Genomic DNA, 20,229 nt, shown 5'->3' on the forward strand with positions numbered 1-20,229 from the left:
AAATACCTGAACCCAAGGGGACTGGTGTGAAAACAACATGTTTTTCCTATCAGCACTCCAGCTGGGATGTATAGGATGATTTATTAGAAAGCGTTACATAAAGTAATTGAATTATGCATCCCATAGGAAGGATGGGAAACTTTGGATACTGCCAAAGAATTTGAACCTATAGCTTGAACATTAGTCCTTCACTAACTTAATGAAAATACTTAATGGGAAACTCAAAGTCATTAAAAAGAAAAGAACAATCTGCTGTTTGAAATTAAGAGGTGTTCTGTGCTTGCTAGCCAAAAACAAAGGACTTCTTTTTATTTCTTTCCATGCATTCCCCGTAGCTTGTCAGCATTTCAAACTGCTCCTGCAGCTTTGTTCTCTTATATGCTCTTTACAAAATTTATGGAGAACAAATCAAACTAAAATAATAGTTCATAGGAGAAAGCATAAAAATCATCAGGAAGTATCAAACTTGAAAAAGAAGCTGAGAATAAAAACAGGCACAAGGTGCTGTTTTCTTATCAAATGTCAAATTATTGAAAATTTTATTAGGGTTGTGCCCAACATTTCATGTATTTGAAAATTATCAAAAAGCAAGAAAAATGCCAGCAAAATTCTCATATGTGAGATGTGGAGCTTTTGATGAGCTTTTGGTGGACAAGGGGTGTTTGTGAGTGTCCTTTCCTTCCTTCTACAAATAATCTTTCTACTGGTCAGTACCCTGCAACCTTCTCAGATGTCAGCAATTCCTGAAGATCCTATGACACACTTTGCTGGGCTTTCAACAGAAGCTTCTAGCAGCTGTTAATTGTGGTTGTTTTAAGTGTAGCCATTTTTGCTTTTAAAGAAACAAGTGCAGAAGTGTTTTTTGGGAGGAAAGGGGAACTGGAGTTGAAAGGAAGAACTCCCTTTAAGAACAAAACCTGCAAGCGCACCAATTTCAGGCACTTGGTAGCTAGACTTCATGCACTTTGATTAAAGCCCTGTGGAAAGATATCATGAGGTAACTCCTCCCATGGGGCTTTTTCACATGAGGAAGTGTGGGCAGCTTCTTCCACCCAACACTCGCAGACAAAGGCCCTTACTTGGAAGTAAGAGAGAAAACTCCACTTGGTCAAGTATGCCTCAGCAGTGGACATAGTGCTCAGGAGTCCTAATCCTGGAGTTCAGAAGCATGGCAAGAAGTTCAGAACTTGACAGAAGCAATACAGATTTCCCAACAAATTCCCCACCCCTCCTGCCAAGCTTTTGCCTTGTGGGAATATCATATTTGGAAGCATATACTCCTGTTGGGAGAAGATCAAACCTATCCATTCTCAAAGAAATCAGCGCTGAGTGCTCACTAGAAGGACAGATCCTGAAGTTGAGGCTCCAGTACTTTGGCCACCTCATGAGAAGAGAAGACTCCCTAGAAAAGACCCTGATGTTGGGAAAGATGGAGGGCACAAGGAGAAGGGGACGACAGAGGATGAGATGGTTGGACAGTGTTCTCGAAGCTACTAACATGAGTTTGGCCAAACTGCGAGAGGCAGTGAAGGATAGGCGTGCCTGGCGTGCTCTGGTCCATGGGGTCACGAAGAGTCGGACACGACTGAACGACTGAACAACAACAACAACTCCTGTTGGGATAGGTGGGTCTCCTCCCATGTGTGAAGGTTGCGCCAAGTCATAAGCAACAAGACTGCACTCTCCTGCTTAGACTCCTGTTCAGTAACTGCCACCTAGCTTCCTCCCATGACTGATCAAAGCACTCCACAGCCTCTGCTGTGGCTTCCAAGTCTGCAGGAAGATTAGAGGAGAGATCCACTATCCCTGCTGCCCTTTCCAAAGTGACTGAATTTGGGGTGGAAAGGGGAGATCCTCCTCCAGCCTAGGTTCTCCCAGTTCAGCTACTCCTGATTCTTCTAGCCCATCCTAGACTACTACAGATGGAGCAAAGGGCTGGAAGGCATTCTATCCCACCAAGTCTGGATTGCGATCTGGATCAGGTTTCCTGCACTGGCAATTTTAGATAAAACTTGTGCTCAAAGGCAACGTAGACTACATTTGAAAATTCCTCCTCCTCCTTTTCTTTTGAAAATCTAAATCTCTCCTCCCTGCTCCCCAAATGTAGCACCATTAATCTGGGAAACAACACAAACATAAAGCGGTTCTGCTAGTACTACAGAAGGAATCAGCATCTGTTCCTTAATGAATTAAGTTACAAGGTCTGCAGAAAATTTAATGCCTCTTTTGGAACAAATGAGAATGGAAAATCAAATAAGTCAGGCTCCCTAAAGAAAAGTCACAAACATTAACCAAAGATAATTACACAGGGACACATTTCGGAAGAGTAACAAAAAAGCCAAGGTGGAAGAACTTGTGCAGATGACTGTCATTTCCGGGATGAGTCACACTGCTTCAGGATTCCTGATTCCTACCATCCTGCCACATATAACTAGCTACTTTCTGAGGTGGAATGTGGTGAAACCACTTGGGCCAGTATGAATCTTTATAATGCATTTTTATACCACTCTTCAGTGATATTCCCAGAGAAGTTTACCCAAAAAGAAAAAGAAAAAAAGAATATAAACAATTATAATGTAAATACGGGGTGGGGGGCACAGTAAACTAAAAGCCACAGCAATAACAAAATAACAAAGAAAAGGGAGCACTTCTTAAATTCATTACTAGAAGCCGTCACGGAGAAAAGAAACTTGATTTTACCTGGTTGCGTTGCTTGCATCCGGTCAAACCTACAACCTGGTCAAGCTACTGTGTTCAGACCACAAGTGCAGGAAGACACACAGTAGGATAGCAGAAATGCAGTGTTCATTATTGCCTATGGATTGTCCTGGTTCTGTTTATTAGTAAGCTGCCTTGCCCTGTGTGCTACCAGCCCCAGTTACAACCAGCCACTACTGACATGATTCACTTTGCTAATGGCATCTCAAAAAGAGTCCAGGAACAACTGTTTGTTTTCAAGACCTAAGTGTTGAACTTGTGGTATGCTACAACCCGCATGGCATCAGAAATATGATGAATTAAAACGGCTAATTGGTTCATATTATGCTCTGATGACATGGTTGACTCACTGACATGCTTACTGAATATCCAAACCAAAGGAAAAGTTCAAAAGGATACAGAGTGCTGACTGCAGGTAGTAAACAGAGTATGAATGTAAATCCCCAGTGACCTATCAAATTACTGAATGGTTTAATATAGCAAGCGCTATGATATCCCTACGAAGAATTATAACAAAAGGCTTTCTAGCACAAATATGCTACATATTGAGTCAATTAATGCTTTAAGCAGGAAACTGAAACAATCCATTAAAGCCAGGATCCTGTTTCCTATTGTGGCTAACCATGCGGTTCAAAGAAGCTCATAGGAAGGACTTGAAATCAGCAGTCCTCATCCACTGCTAGCCAACAGCAACTGGTATTCAGTGCCACATTCTGGTCACAACCACACCTTACATTGAAAGCACATGGCTTCCCCACTCCCAAAGAATCATGGGAGCTCAGGCTTAAGGGTGCTCAGTGGGGAGTGAACTGTAATGCCTAGGATTCTTTGGTCGTGAACTTTAAATGCATTGTGTGGATGTGACCCTTATGCTGAAGGCAGTTACTATGAAAGGACCTGGAACGTGCACTTTGCTCCCTTTAGGCACCATCTCTGCAGATCAGTCCTATGAGTTTTAATGCTTTTCCTGCACTTTGTGGTGAATGGAGGGAAAACACTGCAGCCTTTCTCCCCCTGAGGCACTGGACCTAATAATATGGTTGCCCCGATGACCAGACTACTGAAACTTTTGTACCCTTTCCACCTCCTTGGTGTTGAGAACTCAGGGAATACTTCTTTTGTAAAAAGCTTGGGTCCGTGTGTGTAAATAGCCTCTGCTTTAATGAGAAGACTTACATTAACATCATTTTCACATCTTGAACTGGTCCACCCCGCTTCGCAGTTGCACCGATACCCATCAATGAGGTCAATGCATCTGAAAAAGAACATCCAGGTCACTTGTCACACTTGCACAACACAGCACCATTCACATTAATCTGTTGTATTCATACCCAAATCTCAGGCTAATCCTGTATGTACTCCACTCGACATAATAGAAACTGTCCCTATAACTGTATTGTGTCATGACCTAACACCCTTTGGTACAGTATCTGCTTTGTATGCAGAAGATCTCAGGTTCAATCCCTGGTATCTCCAGGTAGGGCTGAAACCCTGGAGTGCCATAGCCAATCCTTGCAGAAAATACTGAGTTGGCTAGTCCAACTTGGAAAAAAGAAGCTTCTTATGTTCTTTGTTCCTAAGTAGTTCAAACCTCCACACATATGCTTGCGCTCCAAAGAAGAATCCTCTTTCAACCTGCTCGCATGCAAAGGCTGAAGAACTCCTTGCAAGTATATTAAAGTCTAATTAATGCACAGTTATTGAAAATTACTTTATGTTATTGCACTCAAATGAAAGAAGAAATGAGATAATGTACCCACTATATTGCATTAGCTTAAACTGGCAACATCTGTCATCCTTTAACTGTGGCTGTACTTTTACTTTATGGAACAGCGTAATTAGAAGTATCTTAAGCAACCTTCCCTGACATTAAATCTTAAATGTTGCTAGTTCTTCTTCCCCTTCCCCTTCTTTTCTTATGGGTAATAATAATAAAAGATGAAAATAGCCACCTTCCATGAAGACAAGGCGCTGACAAACATTCATCAGCATTTGTTTCGCAGTTTATTCCAATAAAACCACTTCGGCAGTAGCACTTATAGTAGCTGATGCCATCGACGCAGCTTCCATTGTTGAGACAAGGTGTTGAAACGCATTCATCTATATCCACTTCACACTGGTTGCCTGGGGCGGGGGGGGCACGTAAAGACAACAGTACAATCAAAACACTATGTACTTAAAAAAAAAAATCCATATATTTATTTATATATGGTGGGCGCAGACATTGTATGCATTTAAGCCTGCAGCTCTAGCCTAGATGAATATAATTAAGCTACAGCAGCACAGTAGAGTTTCTTAGGTGCAAAAATACCATGGAAGCAACATTAGAATATGAGAAGGCTGCAATGATGCAAACTGCTCATGTTCTAATGCAGGCATAGGCAAACTCGGCCCTCCGGATGTTTTGGGACTACAACTCCCATAATCCCTGACCACTGGTCCAGTTAGCTAGGGATGATGGGAGTTGTAGTCCCAAAACATCTGGAGGGCTGAGTTTGCCTATGCCTGTTCTAATGTTCCCCCCTGTGGCAATTTAAGACACCTAACTTCAGTGATCATTTCCAGAGTAGTGTGGGATCCAGACACTGGGAAGCCGTAGGTACACTAATATATGAATTGGGCCCTCTTGTCACCATGCAGTTCAGCCCCACTGGTCTTTTCAGCGCCCCTGCAAGTGCTTTAGCTCCAGTATTAACTCCCACATTTCCTGGGCAGTGTGCTAAGCAATGACTTAAGCACACAGAAAAAGACAATTTTAGTTTGCATGACCTGTGTCCTTTGTTCACATGCTATCACATGCCACATACACTTTGCATAATGACAGGAGAACCCCAAACATGCAGATACTTTTCTCCTCCTCTAACTTAAATCATACCATCCAAAAGCACACCCTGAATTTGGACCATGTAGTAAAGCCTGGCTGAAGCAAAATACCATCCTTACAGCACTACCACTGCTGATAGCACTCATGAATTGAATCCTGCCCTATGATTCCACGACAGATGCCAGTAAACTAGATGTACAGAATCAGCATGACTCCAAAGATCTCCATGTATTTTACTGAGTTGCAGGTAAGCAGTTTTCTTCCTTGGCAGTATTATTTACTCGCAAAATTCTTCAAGTTATCTCATTAACACATTGGTATATCATATCAGACAACATGTAAATAAACCCAATGTTATTGATTTTATACATATTTCTGTATGTATGAACACAATGCGCTTCATATAGCATCCCAACCAACAGAGGGGAAAAACACCTTATTATGATAAGTAAGCCCATAACTTAGGTGGGGGTTACGTGCCAGGGATTGCACCTAAGGCAAAAATTGTGTATAGTCAAAACCCATTGGGTTCAATGGTGGGTGGGATTACCAAATCATTTCCCATGGAACCCTGCCCACTTTCCACCCTTTTATATTTATTTATTTATTGATCTGCCACACATGTAAAGCTGAATGTGCACAAGTTAACCGGGCATAAATTGTGGGCTTACTGTATAGAAAACACATCTGTATGCTCTCTTGTGTGCCAAAGAAGCTACTCTCTCCCCCGCAGGCCAGCAATAGGAAGATACTATACATAAATAAATCAAATTCCAGTAGGAGGCTTTCTTGATCTGTTGTTGTAAAGAAGAGGTGATAAAATGCTGTTAGTATACGGACAAAGAAGTAGAGCTCCACAATACTCTCCTTTTGAGCATCTGCTTCACCTGCATAAACTCCAAATACTTTCTTTTGAAGTCATTCACTTCTGTACATCAGAGGGTTGAAAATCCTTCTATAGTGTCAAGCTTGCAGGGGATGGGACTTCAAAAGAACAGTCACTCTATCTCTCTGGTCTTTGGCTATCCCACTGCATATACGCTCCAAACCTAAGGCAAACAAATTTTATCCTACTTCTCATGCTTTGATGAGGTCATAATGTCACTCTCTTCCCATATATATATATTCTTTTTAACTGGACTTCCAATTTGTCACACTAGCATATATATCTCATAGTTTATAATTAGTTGCAGTGCTAATATTAATTAGGAATTGTTTTAGGAATTGTGTACATGATTTCTCACATGCTACAACTTTCTCTCTCTGCAATTCAACAAGTGCAGCCCTTACAAAAAAACACTAAATGGATTGGAATAAACTGTCATAATTAAGGAAATCATGAATATATCTGATTAGATCTATCATGGAAAAAAAATCAAGTTCCCTTACTATATAGCCTTGCAGAGACACTATTTTTTCCTTTCACATTAGCCCAGCTAATGGAGCATCTCGTGTACAAGGTGAAGGTCTGTGTATTGAGAATTGGGGATGGCGAGTTCAAATCTACTAATTTACTCTTGTTAAGGATAATATTTGTAGTATCATTAATCATTATCATGCTTAGTGCTGGGCTTGCACTATCCTGCTACTTTAAATTAATCCTGAACATTCTTCAGCAAAAATGTGTGAGCTCACAACTGATCTTTTAGATGCCACTGTACAATACCAATTGCACCTGATTGGAAGACTTAAGGAGCCAAGTCACAGATTAGTTACAATACCACCAGTTATATGGCAGGTTTCAGTTAGATTTTTTTAAAAAATGGGTTCTTGGACCAAAGCTCACAATTGGAAAAAGAATAATTAAAATATATAACTTTTTATTAGAATGGGAAACAAAAGATGAGCTAGTTAAAGATCTTAACCTCTGGGAGAAACTCTGAAAGATGACCTAAAATTTACTGTGTGTTATTCACTGAAAGAGAACTGTTTGAAAATGATTCATAGAAGGTATTTAACTCTGAGTAGATTGGTAAAGATATATAAAGTAGACTCAGACTTGTGTTGGAAATGTAAAGAAATGAAGGGAACTTTTTTTCCCTATGTGGTGGGAATGTAAAAAGGTAAAAGAATATTGGGAAACAATTTATAATGAAATGAAAAAAAATGTTGAAAATTACTTTCCCCCAAACTTGGGTAGCATTACTATTCACAGCTTAATTTTTACATGGAATAACTGGCCTCTGAAACATCTCACCTTAATACAAGTTTTTGTCATCCTGGGTGGGGGGCACTTCTAAACTTTATGTTTCTAATTGTGGTGTGTGTGTGTGTGTGTGTTTACACACACATTTATACATATATCAAGATACAGTCTAGATATCATATGTTAACATGATGATTTGGAAATGACAAATAATTTGCAAATGAAGGAAAGACCAAAAATAGAAAATATGCAGAGTTAGGCTGCTAAATTCTTATCAACCCCAGTGGGATTTGCATTTAACATGGAGGTAAGTGAATTGTTGCCCATACCAATTATAATCCTGAAACACAACAAGTCATTGAAATTGGAGGGAGGAAGGTTATTCAGGTAGGTTTCTGGCTTCCCAAAGAAGTTACAGTTCAGCGACTGGATTCTGCTGCTGTTTCTGGAGAGCTTGCCATGGGAGGAGGAATAGAGAAGGTATAGATACTATGGTTGGCTGGGTGTGTGTGTGTGTGTGTGTGTGTGTGTGAGAGAGAGAGAGAGAGAGAGAGAGAGAGAGAGAGAGAGAGAGAGAGAGATTCTCTTAATTTTATCTGACTGGTAGGGAGGAAAGAGGGTCATAACCAGGGCATTTTTTTCAGCCAGAACTCACCAGAACGGCTATCTGGCACATTTCAGCTGGACCCCGGCAGTGGGGGGAGAGACCCGCTGCACTGCTGGATCACAAAGAGACCCTCGCTATAGGGGACATCCTATAAGGGCTCTGGAGAGGCGCAGGCAAACAGAGGTGCAGCAGAGCTTTGCTGAGGCTCTTCAACCTCCCAGCTAACAGCTGATGTGTGGGAAAGCTGCGCCTCAGCTGAGCAAGCTCCCAGCTGCTCCTGCTCTCGTGAGCAGGAGAGATGGGTGGGGGGTGGGAGCTTGTTAAGCTGCTCAGCTGAGCACTCTCAGCAATTGGCCTGGGCGATACATCACCAGTATGAGGGCCACAGCACAATGGCGGTGTCACCTGCTGGTATATCACGAGTGAAACTGCCATTGTTCCTTACTCCCCCTGCCACCAGCGGACAACAGCATGTCCCTCAGTGGAGCAGTATAAAGAAGCTGCCCACCCGTGCCTCAGCTGCCTCTGCACAGGCAGGGGGCAGACACAGACTCCTCTTCCTCCTGAGAGAATGGAATAGCCTGCCTACTTCCTGCCTGCCCATGTGGCAGCCATGCGAACAGAGCCTGACACAGGCTGCCTCATGAGGAGACCCCCCCCCAAAAAAGCCCAAAGATACCCTTTTTGGGTCTGGGGTGGGTCTTCTGAGGGAGGAGCATCCCAACACCTTTAGGTGTAGAAAAGAGCACTGGTCATACCTTACTTAAGAAATAAAACTGTCTCTGTTGGGGTGGGGCAGCAGTCACAAATTTGACACAAACTGTTGTTATATACTTTCACAGCTCAGCTGCCTTTCTGCTTCATTCTTCTCTGGCAATCAAGCTCCAGGCCATACATCCAGCTCACTTGTGAGCAGGCAACGTTCCACCTAAACAGGTTGGCAACAGTATAGTCAGCCAAGGTACAAGATGTTTACACACTGGGAATGGGAGCTGAAAGTCAGCCCTGGCACAAAACAAACTAACATAATCAGGAATTGATTTTTCCCTACCGCATTTACAAGCTTGGTTGGAGGAATTCGCTGGCATAGCCCTAGTCACTTGTAAGGAGCAACAGGTAAGCCATACTATTCAAATAAATAAATGCTTTGACCACCTGTGATGGCATGGGCTGTAATCTGTACCTTTGAGGGAGAAGAGAGGAAAACAAAGCAATCAACTCCTTCACTTTGTTATCACCACTACCACCAAGCGGATTCCTCTCTTAGCCACCTCAACCAGACTCCCAACCAGTGCTTTTTCTCTAGAAAAACAGGTGCCAGCCAGTACTCACCATGAAGTTGTGACAGTAAGTGCCACACTTTTTAACAACAACAACAAAAAGAGGTGCCGGTAACCGCATACCCTTGAGTACCCCTGGAGCAAAAGCACTGCTCCTAATGCTAAGTTTGGACTTTAAATTGTCTCAATCTGCTGTCTATGGTAGGTAGATTGGTATGACCCTTAGGCATGGAGTGAATGACAAGACCTCAGACCAATTCCAATGCCACCCTGCAAAAAACAAACAAACAAACAAAACCGCTATCTAACAAACTAGGTTTTTAATCAGAGTTTTAGTAAGGCAACAAGTGTAGGTCATGTAAAACTGTCTGCAAAGCTGAGAAAGCACCTAACCAACCAACAGTGAAAACACTTTTCTCTCACTGGATCAGGGAGCTTTCTACAGTTATGCAGAGCCAAGTTAAGTTTCTTGGTGTGTGCTGACGGTGAATTGCAGAAGCCATTCCAGCTTCTGAAATCCCTTGCAACATTTTGTCCTGATGGCGGTATTGCTCAGTGGCACTGCATTACTGTTGATATGTGTTGCAAACAGGCTCTCCAACATCTGTACCCCTTGTGAGGTGTGATCGCTAACAGATGCCTTTTGGTGTACACATAGGTAGTGCTGCCATCACCCGTGTTTTAATACCTTCGTTTGACGACATGAAAACTCATACTATATATTAAAGAGGAAAAAGAGACCGACCTACATTAGCCCTCCTACTAGCTCAGATGCACTGGGCAGAACTGTCATCAGCATGGGTGAGATTGTTCAAGCCAAGGCTTGTTACTACTAGCCCTTGCAAATGAGCTATTGCTATTTTAAATCTATCCAGTTTGGCAACACACCTTGCCCTCCTCTCTGTACTTCCAATGACACTAGTACATATTAACATAGGAAGCTGTCTTATACTGAGTCATACCATTGGTCCATCTAGCTCAGTATTGTCGACACTGGTTGGTTGTGGTTCTCCAGGTTTCAGAAACGGGAGGAGGGGTCACTGCAAACCTACCTGAATATGCCAGTGATTGAACCTGGCAGGTGCTCTATGACCATTACCCATAACCATGCATGCAAAGAGGCCACACTCTTTGGCCATTTAAGGTGCCAGAGCCTCACTTCCAGCACCCTTGGCTGGCTGGCTGATAGCAAGAGCTAAGAATATGACTGGGATGCCAGGATTAAGCTCCCCATCCTGGTATAAATCACGCCACATTTGATGAAAGCACCGCCACTTACATGCTTTCAAAGCACAGACAGACACGGCAGCAGCGCTGCAACTATTTTGGTCCAGAGCTGCCTTTGGTCTTTCAATTCCCTCGCTTGTAAGGTCCTTATTCTTCAATGTCTGGAAGAAACCTCCTAGGGGAGTTTTGGAAGCCACAATCAATACTGTCACTAAGTTGTCACAATGCCTGAAGTAAATTTGTATTTGAGGGAGAGCAGCCAGCTTTAAGAAAAACAGGGGGAACCTGAAGTGGTGTTGATGGGAAGGGAAAAACACTCTGACAATATAGTTAAAGATACTGATCTAACACATTTGGCCTCTGGTCATTTGAGAAACTCTGAATTTACAGAGTTGCTATTAATCCTGAACTCTGAAGTACCCAGACTAACAAGAATTGCCTTCTATTCAATCTAGCACATCAGAAAACTAAAATCACTTCTGTGGGGTAACATTCCAGGCTTTGCAAAATGTGCATCGATAGCAGCTAGGCTCTCACTGATGGTGTTGTGAGAGTAAATGAAAGAAAAATATAGGGACTTTAAGCACTGCAGAATGGAGCCGCCTGCCTTCCCATGAACAAAAGGATATCCAAAAAGGACATTCACTATACACACAGATCCCGCTTACCAAACACAATGTGTTCTAAGGAAATTGTTCGTTAGGTGAGCATTCGCATAATGAGCTGACAATTTGCATTACCTCCTATGGGTAATCCATGACCCCACCCCCTGTCATGATTTCTTCCTAAAATGGCTGCAGCAAACCAGCAAAACAGAGACAAAGGAAAAAACTGATTTGTCTGATCTCCCCTGCTCTCTGGTTTGTCCAGTCATTCACACACCTCCCTCTCTCCATGGTTTCTGGTGGCCAGCAAAGCACAAACAAGTACAAAAGTGAGGAAACTCCAGCTGTTCAGATATCAGAATCAGCCATGTTTGTAGTGTGGTTTTGGTATAATTCCTTATTTTTAGATAAGGGAATTTTCGGATAGCAGGACCTGCCCGTACATTATTTCTGTGACCAAATCACTCTATGGTATTAAGAAATGTCTGCATATTACATTCAACAATTGTATAATCTATGCACTATTTGTTCACACAAATAGTTGAGCTGTACACATGTACAGTAATTCACATATAATGGTAAATAAGTCCAGTCTGTGTACCTAGGTATCAAATAACTAAGCTGTACAAATGAACAAGTATATGCTCTTTCACAGAAACACTTGTACATGTGTAGAGAGAGCTTGCACCTGTGTTCAAAATGTGAACAAGCCTACATATAGTACACATGTTACATTCAGCAGCTGTGCAGTCTGTAAACCTATGTACACCGATAGTTGAGACATGCCCTCATAGTTATACACGTGCAATGCTCATTGAGTGTATAGTCTGTTACCTTTGTACACAATAGGCGATCCATACAAATAAAAAATTGTGCAGTCTTTTGCACAAACACTTGCACAAGTGTAGAAGCAGATTGTGCCTGTGTTCCATGTATTGTGTGAAAGAGCCTATAGTTAAATCATGCACAGCAGGAACTTATCAGCAGAAGTGCCACCAGTAGGGGCTGGTGAGGTAATGCAAGTGGGCTCCATTGCTCTCCTGGCTTCCTAACACAGCAAGTTGCTGCTGCTTACTGAGAAGGAGAGGGGGAAATGTTGGGAGCTCAGTGTGGTGCATAGTGGCAGGAGCATCAAATCAGCTCTGCCACCATGCACCAAACTCTCCCTCTTATGTCATCTGTTCCCTTTGTACATTTATTTTTCCAAAAATGGCAAAATATTGGTCCAAATAATGGACCAATGAACTTGTAGGTAACGTAGTAATGTGCACTTAACGTAGTAATGTGCACTTAAAAATTATGAAAACATCCTAATGAACCATCTTAATTCCTACAAATCACCAATAATCATAGAATACTTTCTGTTCTTAATGGGTATAAGGAATTTAAGGGGGAAAGTTACTATATTAATTGTGCAATTACTTAAATTTTATAGACGGGTCTTACAAGAACAAAGTTGGCTTTATTTTATTGCATTATGCTACAACCACACCTCCTGCAAGTCTCTGAGCAGGCAACCATCTTATTGAAAACCCTGCAAATAAAACAAACATGTCCCGTCCCCCCCTTCAGCGTTCCAGGGCTTCAAACTGAGTTAAGTAGTAGCATCAACTGATTACAATGCCATTAGGTCCACTATGTTCATTAAAGTTAGAGCTGGAAGAAATAGCGCAAGCATCAGGGTGGGTGATTGGGATGGAGGGAAAAATGCTCCAAGAGACATTTAATTGGAATTCTTTCATTCCACAGAAACCTCTGCAAGAAACAGCAAACATTTAGCATCAAAGCAAGCCAGCAAATGAGAGAGGACAGAAATCACCTCAGTGCAGCAAGGACAACAAAGAAAAGTTAGGAAATGAATGAAAGAGAGCCCTTTAAATCAATAATAAGAAATAATGCAATATTACTGGTTGGCATGTATATGTATTTGTTTATAACTATATATCCCGCCCCCTAGCCAAAGATTTTCAGGGCTGGGTACAAATCCAACTACACTTCAGTAGTGGGGGGTGGGGTGGGCAATAAATATTTTTAAAACACAAGCTGCAGTCATTGCATAGTGAGGCTATCATTAAACACTAATAACCAGGTTTGAACCTGGTGCCCAAATAAAAGCGGGGTCGTTTAACCACCCCTCTTCTCAGGGATCTCTGGGGGTTGTAGCTTAGTAAGGGGAATGGGGGGTGTCTTCTAACAACTCTCAGCACCCTTAACGAACCACAGTTCACAGGATTCTTTGGGGGAAACCATGTCTATTATAGTGATATAATGGTGCTTTAAATGTATTATAGGGATGAGGTCTTGAGTCTTTCAAGGTGCCACAAGGCTCTTTGTTCTTTTTGCTGCAACACACTAATCCCCCCAGGAAACAGTTAAACAATAGTTAATAGAAGTCGTGCCTGAAGGGAGCCATCTTGCTGTGTTCATTCTATCAGCCAAGTCTCAAAAATGTCCTCAAGACAAGACAATTGCCATACAAATGAGCTTGTTGTGTGCTTGGACCTTGCTAGCCTATAAAATACAGTGAGGGTGCTTATGAACTGGCATATTACTATATGATCAGGCAGGTGCCTCCTTCTCCCTGGCACTCCATGAGATCCACAGAGAATTCTGATGGGAAAGGGGCATCATCAGAGCGAGGAAAGCTCCATCCTCTGAAGGGCTGGCAAAAGAGGATTTATCAATAACTGGGTCGTAATCAGTTAATTCATTGCATCATGCACTTAGCCATCAGCAGCAACCAGAATGTTGATCTCATTTAGGTGTACACAAATTGTGATCCACCAAGCCAAACATGATAAAATTCCTAGTTTTTGCTCTCTGTGAAAAACGAAGGGGTGGTCAATCCCCACTTCCTGACTGGAGCACTGAGTTCAATACCAGCTGCAGGTGTGGGAGGCCCTTGGACAACACTCTCTCTTTCCTTCAGGGATTCTGTGACCTGTCCTCACTGTGCCATTATCACCAGCTGCTCCTTCTCCCAGTTCTTCAATGCAACAGCCTGATTGTTTGTGATGCACAGAGCCGATAAGCAACTGGGCAGCTGCATCTAGCACTTCTCCTTATCACCACCACCATTTTCTGGGAGAAAGTGAGAGGGTGACTAAGATGGTTTCAACCAAGAAGAGAAGAAACGGGTCCAGGGAACTTGTGTACGTTTCCTCCCTTCCTGGACCCTCAGTAGGTGCCAGACAATTCAGATCCTTGTAAGTTTCATAAGTCGGGATTTGTGCCGGATTCTTCTAATTTAAATTCATTCATACCAACCAATCCGACTCATGTGAAGCTTAAAAGTGGACATATTTACAGGCACAAGGATTCCAGGACACCCAAAAGGGTTAGGACTAGCTCCTTGCACAGCCTCTTCTCCCCCCCCCCCCCCGGTGCCTGTTCCTTCCCTCTTAATGGGAAGGGTAGATTTGCCTTTAAAACTAGTGTACCTTCTATTCCAGCTCCAGCACTCCATTGCCATGTGCCTCACTATATTAGCGGCAGCAAGATTTTAACTTCCTTTCTCATATACGTGTTGAATAAAACCTGGCTGATAAGGTTGTTGAACCTAATATGCTATTGATTTCATCTTTGAAATATTTATTACAGGTTAATGGCCAACTCTAAAGGCTTAGAATTTGTATTTTGGGGTCATTTACAAATTTATTGCAAGGAATTATTTTAGCTTAGTGATATTAAATCAAATTAAATGGTTGCTGTATGGAGGGGTGAAATTTGAAGTGTTAGGTCAGCTTGGAGGTAAATATATTTGCCCTGTTTTTACACAGCATAATACTTCACAGGTCACAATTTTGCCTTGCAGCAACAAGATGAAAAAGTGACTAACTTTGCCAGAAATGGGGACAAAAAGTCTAGAAATATTTGCATTCAACAGAGTTTGGTTCACGTAGGGTGATAATTTTTTAAACATTGATTTAAGTTAAATGTCAAATACTGCCTATGGAGCATCTCAGGGCTAGATTTGTCCTTTAATCTGAAAAGTGGTGGTATGAACAATGTGATCCTTATCACTTCAAGAAACTTTTTGATGTATTCTCTTGCAAACTTTTATTTCCAGCACCCATGGTGTGCGACATTAAAATAAAAAAGGATATCTCTAATATGTCAAGATTATCTAGATATTTGTATTTGGTGGGTAAGAACTATTAGTCAAGTTCTTTGGTTGTCCCTCACCTCTTTTTACACAAGGCTGAGTGGAAACTACGAAAAGGCACAACCCAGACAAAGATCAGCAGAGTTAACTCCCATAGATGTGCTCAAAACTCTTCCACTGAAAATGTTCCACTGTAATTCACCAGGACTTACAAAATAAGAAGGTACTGAATTATGGTTGGATTATATTTGCGCCTGTGCTTAAAATACCAGGAGAGTGAGGCTATCCTGCAAATTGCAAAATAGACTTTTGTGCATTCGTTACACAAGATTTTACATGCCAGATTTATGCAAACACCAACAAAGAAATTACTCCTCTGTATGAAATGTCATCTTGTACAAAGTGGCATTTGTTAGTATTATCATAAAGTCTGAACAATTAAAGGCTCACAAGGATGATGATAAGCATACTTCCCAAAGCCATTTTTGTTGTTCTTGTTGTGGTTGATTCAACAGACAAGAGCTCAGTAATATCTCTCAGCATATTCTCAAAAACAAAACACTGGTGTCGCTGAGATATGCCTTGTGGTTGGGGAAAAAAAATCATATAACTGCTAAGCCTCACATCTGAAATTCTTCACCGGTGACTCAATATCCCCTCGGTCGTATGGCAACATAGGTGTTGGGCTTTTAATATCACCATGTCTTGGGTGATAATGGAGCACAGAAGTTCAGCTCATCAGTTACTTTGTAGCCTCCATAAAATTGCATGACGAGTGTATGCAGACTGTCAGGAAGTTTGTGACCTGGCAAGGTTTGCATGGAGCTACTGACAGTAAAAAACTTAAACAAAGCAACCCACCTGGATAGACAATGCCTAGAGCTTCAGTCAGAGGCGCCAGATTGAGGGGACCCAGCGTGTGGCGTGTGTGATATCACACGTCATGTTGTGTTGTCTGGGGAAGGCTGAGCGCTCTGGAGGAGCCAGCTGCACATGCAACTCTCACCACGAGTGACGTTGCATATGTGTGCTGGGCCCCCTCATTGAGGGGGGTCTAGCCCCTTTCCAACAAAGACTGAGGGGTTGGAGACACACCAGCTCCCTAGAGTTGGCGTGCCTGGCCACAGCAACTGTAATTTGTAGGTGAAGATAAAAGGACCCCTGGGTGGTTACGTCCAGTCAAAGGCGACTGAGGTGCAATGCTCATCTCACTTCAGGCTGAGGGAGCTAGCTGTTTGTCCTCAGAAAGCTTTCCGAGTCATGTGGCCAGAATGATGAAACCGCTTCTGGTGCAACGGGACACTGTGACGAGTGCCAGAACGCATGGCAATGCCGTTTGCTGAACCAGACCTATGTCTTAAATGCATCTAGTAAGCCCCAGGCAATATTGTTGGGCTCACTAAGCGAAGACAACCACAAAATTAACAATACTGACAGAATTGCTTGTCTCCATCAGTGGCGGAAGAAGGTGGGGGAGATGTGAGCGCACCGCCCCCATTGGCACGATCCTGGTGGGGTTCCATCGCGGCTGCGCCCATGCTGGGTGCCACGCCCCTGCTGGCTGTGCATCATGCCCCCAGTATGTGTGCCCCGCCCCTTTGGGCAACACGCCCCACCCCCAGGTCGCATGCCAGCCCCACCCCTGGTGCCAGAGAATGAAGCTCTGCCACTGGTCTGCATGTGGGTTTTTTTTCTTTTGAAAATTACCGTATACAGTAACAAGCAGAGCAACATACTGAACATGCTACATTTGCGCACAGCTCTCAGATTTGAGGGCAACCTCCCACAGAAAATGCAACGTCGCCCTGAAATGAAAGTGAATGGGCTTGCTCATTTCTTCTTTGATCTGCTTTTAAGGGTCAGTTGCTTGACCACTAGCAAATAATCACTTAACCGCGGAGTGCTGACAATCTCCCAGAGACAGAATAGGCCTAACCGACTTATGTGCTCTGTTGTGTCTAGAGGCCCTTGGAAACAATTAGCCTCCTTTTATTTCCTGCACATGCATAGCATTATGCTTTAGCCTTTAGGTGGTAACCTTGACTACACAGATTGACATTTTCAGAATAATTCCCTAAGCGGTGGGAAACGTATGGATGATAAACAGAGGACTTTCGTGGTGACATCCAATCAATGCTCATTTTGTTCCTTGTCTCCTAATAGCTGTGCATCCAGAACAATGTGCATTACGTTTTCATGAGAATTTACTGATATGACTTCATGTTCAGCTGCTGCAATCTGCTTCAGCATTAAAAGGTAGTCTTTTCTTTAATATCCAGAGCAGAAGCAATGGACTGAGCAACAGATTTGGGTTCCCTATGCGATGGTAACTACTTCGGCATACAAGTTCATAAGCATACTTAGTGTCATCTGAAGACACATCAGAGGCCTAATTTGGCAGAAAATGTAATCACTCCACTTCAGCAGGGGGAACTGAAAGGTACACTCCTGATTAGTTGTTTGATATGTCTGTTGGTTGCCTATGGTGCAGAATACACATATTTGATGTAGAAATACTTGACTTTCCCCTAGACTTTACTAATTGGCTAATGAATTAGACACTTGGCCTCTTTAAGAGTTTCAGCCAGTGAGTTTTAGATTTGATGTCACTTACTTAATCTGAGGGAGCCAAAACTTGGCATTACAATTTATGTTGTTGTTGTTCAGTCGTTCAGTCGTGTCCGACTCTTCGTGACCCCATGGACCAGAGCACGCCAGGCACGCCTATCCTTCACTGCCTCTCGCAGTTTGGCCAAACTCATGTTAGTAGCTTCGAGAACACTGTCCAACCATCTCATCCTCTGTCATCCCCTTCTCCTTGTGCCCTCCATCTTTCCCAACATCAGGGTTTTATACTATACAATTTATACTATAGCAATTATATGGCATGTTCATTGCTTTTTTTCAACTTTATCTAATTTATTAGATATCACATGCATAAGCCATATGTTTGGGGGCAGGTGGGAATAATGCATTATAATAATTTTTTTTTAAAAAAAGTTCAGTACAACTCTAAGCACAATTACTTGGCAGTACATTTTATCACAGCTAAAGAACCGTAATACATGTTTTAAAAATACTATATTCATGGGTATATGCCTTTTATGAACTTTTTTTTGGGGGGGGTATTTATTTCAAAGTCACTTTTGGTTGAAAAGATCCATTGCAAAACTGGGCAAAATTAAGTAGGTTGACCAATTTTTAAAAATCTTTTTAGTTAAAGCCACACACTAAAAGACACAGGAGTGTATCCAACATTGCACAAGCAGATTTCCACCCATTTGATTGGACTTCCCCTTTCCCTTCGCCCATGCATGCCCCACAATCTGCTCCAGAGGGTTCCCCAACCTGTTGAAGCAAATTTCGAGGCTATTTGCACAGGGGGCCGGCAGGGGGCAGGAGAGGAAGGGGGGAGTTCCACTGGAGGTCAGTTATACAAATAAAAGTACAGCATTCATTTGGCAATCACATAATATGACTACTTTCGGTCATTAGCAGGAAACCTGCCTTCACCTTTGTTCTTCTCCTGCCTCAACATTTGCTTTCCTAATATTTGTGGCTGCCACACATGTTCTGAGTGCTCCTTTGCTGATGCAGCAGCATGTAGATGTGCTCTCATACTCGCTAAGTAACAAAAACAGGAAAACAACAACAGTCTTCAACAAATCCACCTGAATCATATAATGTGCCCCACCCGAGAGAGGTGTGGAGGTTGACCACACAAGAATGGGCCTCTTCAGTGGTGGCCCCTTGTCTGTGGAGTGCTCTCTCAAGGGAGATGTTCTTGGTGCCATCCTTGTCAATCTTTAAGGCTAAGACCTTTTAGTCTACTCGGGCTTTGGTAATTAAGTTGCCTACTGTGGCGCTCATCTTTAAGGGAGTGGTAGATAAATAGGTACCACTCCAGTGGGAAGCTAAACAGTGTTTCCAAGCCATGCTCTGGTTTCGGTGTTCTGTTGTGCCAGAAGTGGCTTAGTCATGCTGGCCACATGACCCAGAAAAACTGTCTGCGGACAAACACCAGCTTCCTCACCCTGTAAAGTAAGATGAGCATCGTAACCCCAGAGGGGTGGACTTAACTGTCAGGGGTCTTTTACCCTTTTTAGACATTTCCTAATTAGAAAGTCACAGGATGAGCATTTTGTGTACTTTGAAGTGTTTATTTACAAAAAAAAGGATTAAAAATGTTTTCGTTTGTTGTGTTTTTATCTTGTCAAATCACTTTTAAAAACTTTTCTTTTCTAATAAATGATGATGGTGACGATGACAGTAATATCTATACCATGCTGAGTGTGCCCCCCCCCCGCCTTTTATACATCATTAATATACATTGTTCTTGCCATAGGAGTTTCCCCCCTGTATGAATACATACATTTTATGTGAGAGATGCCCAGGTGTTTTCACCAATATCTCGCCACCCCAATTTACTAAGATTATGAAAAGGGACATGATTAACTCAGCAATCAGGGAAATGATCTTCAGGAAACTGATCATTATCCTAAATTACATCCAATTTACTTATTTGTTAGAATATGCTCTAATTTGCAGCAAAACAAAAATACGTATCAATTTTGTTTACCTATTTTGTAACAGGATGTTACAGAAGAACTATAGGAAGATTCTCTTTTAGCAACTTTTGCATGGAAGTGCTGGAGGTTTAGAGGCACTGCTATGCTAAAGAAAGCAGGTGAACCATTTTTTAAAAGAAACTGTTATA

The 20,229-nt window shown here is 42.3% G+C and overlaps 1 protein-coding gene across 1 annotated transcript in view; it reads right to left on the minus strand.

Annotated features, from left to right (window-relative positions):
• Nucleotides 1-2,258: 2,258 nt before the first annotated feature.
• Nucleotides 2,259-20,229, minus strand: part of LOC117044556 (protein eyes shut homolog) — a 150,365-nt gene continuing 132,394 nt past the window's right edge. The window contains exons 15-17 of the mRNA XM_033145374.1: nucleotides 4,671-4,842; nucleotides 3,895-3,973; nucleotides 2,259-2,267 (exon numbers count right to left, since the gene is read on the minus strand). Coding sequence (XP_033001265.1) covers nucleotides 2,259-2,267; nucleotides 3,895-3,973; nucleotides 4,671-4,842 — 260 coding nt within the window. The remainder of the gene's footprint in view (nucleotides 2,268-3,894; nucleotides 3,974-4,670; nucleotides 4,843-20,229) is intronic.

Source organism: Lacerta agilis, chromosome 3, assembly GCF_009819535.1.
Source record: "Lacerta agilis isolate rLacAgi1 chromosome 3, rLacAgi1.pri, whole genome shotgun sequence".
Lineage (NCBI taxonomy): Eukaryota > Metazoa > Chordata > Lepidosauria > Squamata > Lacertidae > Lacerta > Lacerta agilis.